At 41.2% G+C, this 1,225-nt stretch overlaps 1 protein-coding gene across 1 annotated transcript in view; it reads left to right on the plus strand.

The window, feature by feature from the left end:
• LOC107736842 (collagen alpha-1(XIX) chain-like) overlaps positions 1 to 1,225 on the plus strand; it is a 196,366-nt gene that overhangs the window by 168,795 nt on the left and 26,346 nt on the right. The window contains exon 42 of the mRNA XM_016548200.1: positions 786 to 839. Coding sequence (XP_016403686.1) covers positions 786 to 839 — 54 coding nt within the window. The remainder of the gene's footprint in view (positions 1 to 785; positions 840 to 1,225) is intronic.

Raw genomic sequence — 1,225 nt, forward strand, 5'->3', positions numbered from 1 at the left:
GTGCTTCGGGGGTGTGCTCTCAGAAAACCATATATCTGAAGTTTAAACTCATGTGGTTTAAAACGCATGATTTCATCGCGATAAACATGATAATCAGAACCAAAACAGATGTTTTTAGCAGGTCCGAGCTGTAATGGCGCAGCTCTCTTCTGGAAAAGGGGGTGGGGAGCAGCAGCTAATTTGCATTTAAAGACATGGGCCCGAAAAACAGCGTGTTTCTGCTTCCACTCAAAATAGGCATTTTCAAAATTATATAATAAATGATCTGCGGAGTACTTTGAGCTAAAACTTCACAGACACATTCTGGGGACACCAGAGACTTATATTACATATTGTAAAAAGGGACATAATATGTCACCTTTAATAAAACAAAGTAGTCCATTTTATTCAAAATTTTAATGCTGTTAAATGTAAATACAACATTTGAGATGTATTGAAAATGACACTGTGATGAACATTTTCATTACATTTCTAAAAGTCCACAGGGCTAAAATAGTATTATTGTTTTTTTGTTTTTTGGGGGGGAATTTGAATGTCAAGATTTGTTTACTCAAAATTACCATTTGTGCATTTCTCTTTAAACAACTTCCAATCCAAAATTGTTCAATTTGCATTAGAGAAAAAATACAAGTTTATTAGTTTTCCTGAAAAATGTAGTGGAGTTAGTTGCATTGCCACTTTTACACAGTCAGTCACTCACTCACTCCCCAACTCTAACGCACATACATGGACTTTCACACATGAAGTTGTCCCTGCTGAGCTGGAATGTGTTTCTTTTATTCCAGGGTGAGCTGGGGCTGATGGGATTACCAGGTCTAGAGGGGCTGCCAGGTGCTAAGGTAAGTGCATTTGAATGAATCGTGTCACTGGACGCTCTCTCACCCTGTCTGAGTGTCCCAGATTACACACAGCTTTCACCAGCTCAGCCAGCTGCTCCACTCTGTACCTTCACGATTTGACATGACATTGCAGTTTTGGTGTGTACGAGTGTGTGTGTGTGTGTGTGTGTGTTTGACAGACAGAGAGATGGAGGATGGTGGCTAGACATTCATAATTAATTCAAGCATTATTAGTATTCTAATTTCAACGCAGTGCTTAGTCAAAGCACTCGAGAATTCAAGAGAAAGACCATGAATACGAGAATACTAGAGAGGGTAGAAATAATAGCCCCCCCCCCCCCCCCCCCCCCCCCCCCCCCCCCCCCCCCCCCCCCACCCCACATTAA

The sequence above is a fragment of the Sinocyclocheilus rhinocerous genome, unplaced genomic scaffold, assembly GCF_001515625.1.
Source record: "Sinocyclocheilus rhinocerous isolate Xijiao unplaced genomic scaffold, SAMN03320098_v1.1 scaffold1214, whole genome shotgun sequence".
Lineage (NCBI taxonomy): Eukaryota > Metazoa > Chordata > Actinopteri > Cypriniformes > Cyprinidae > Sinocyclocheilus > Sinocyclocheilus rhinocerous.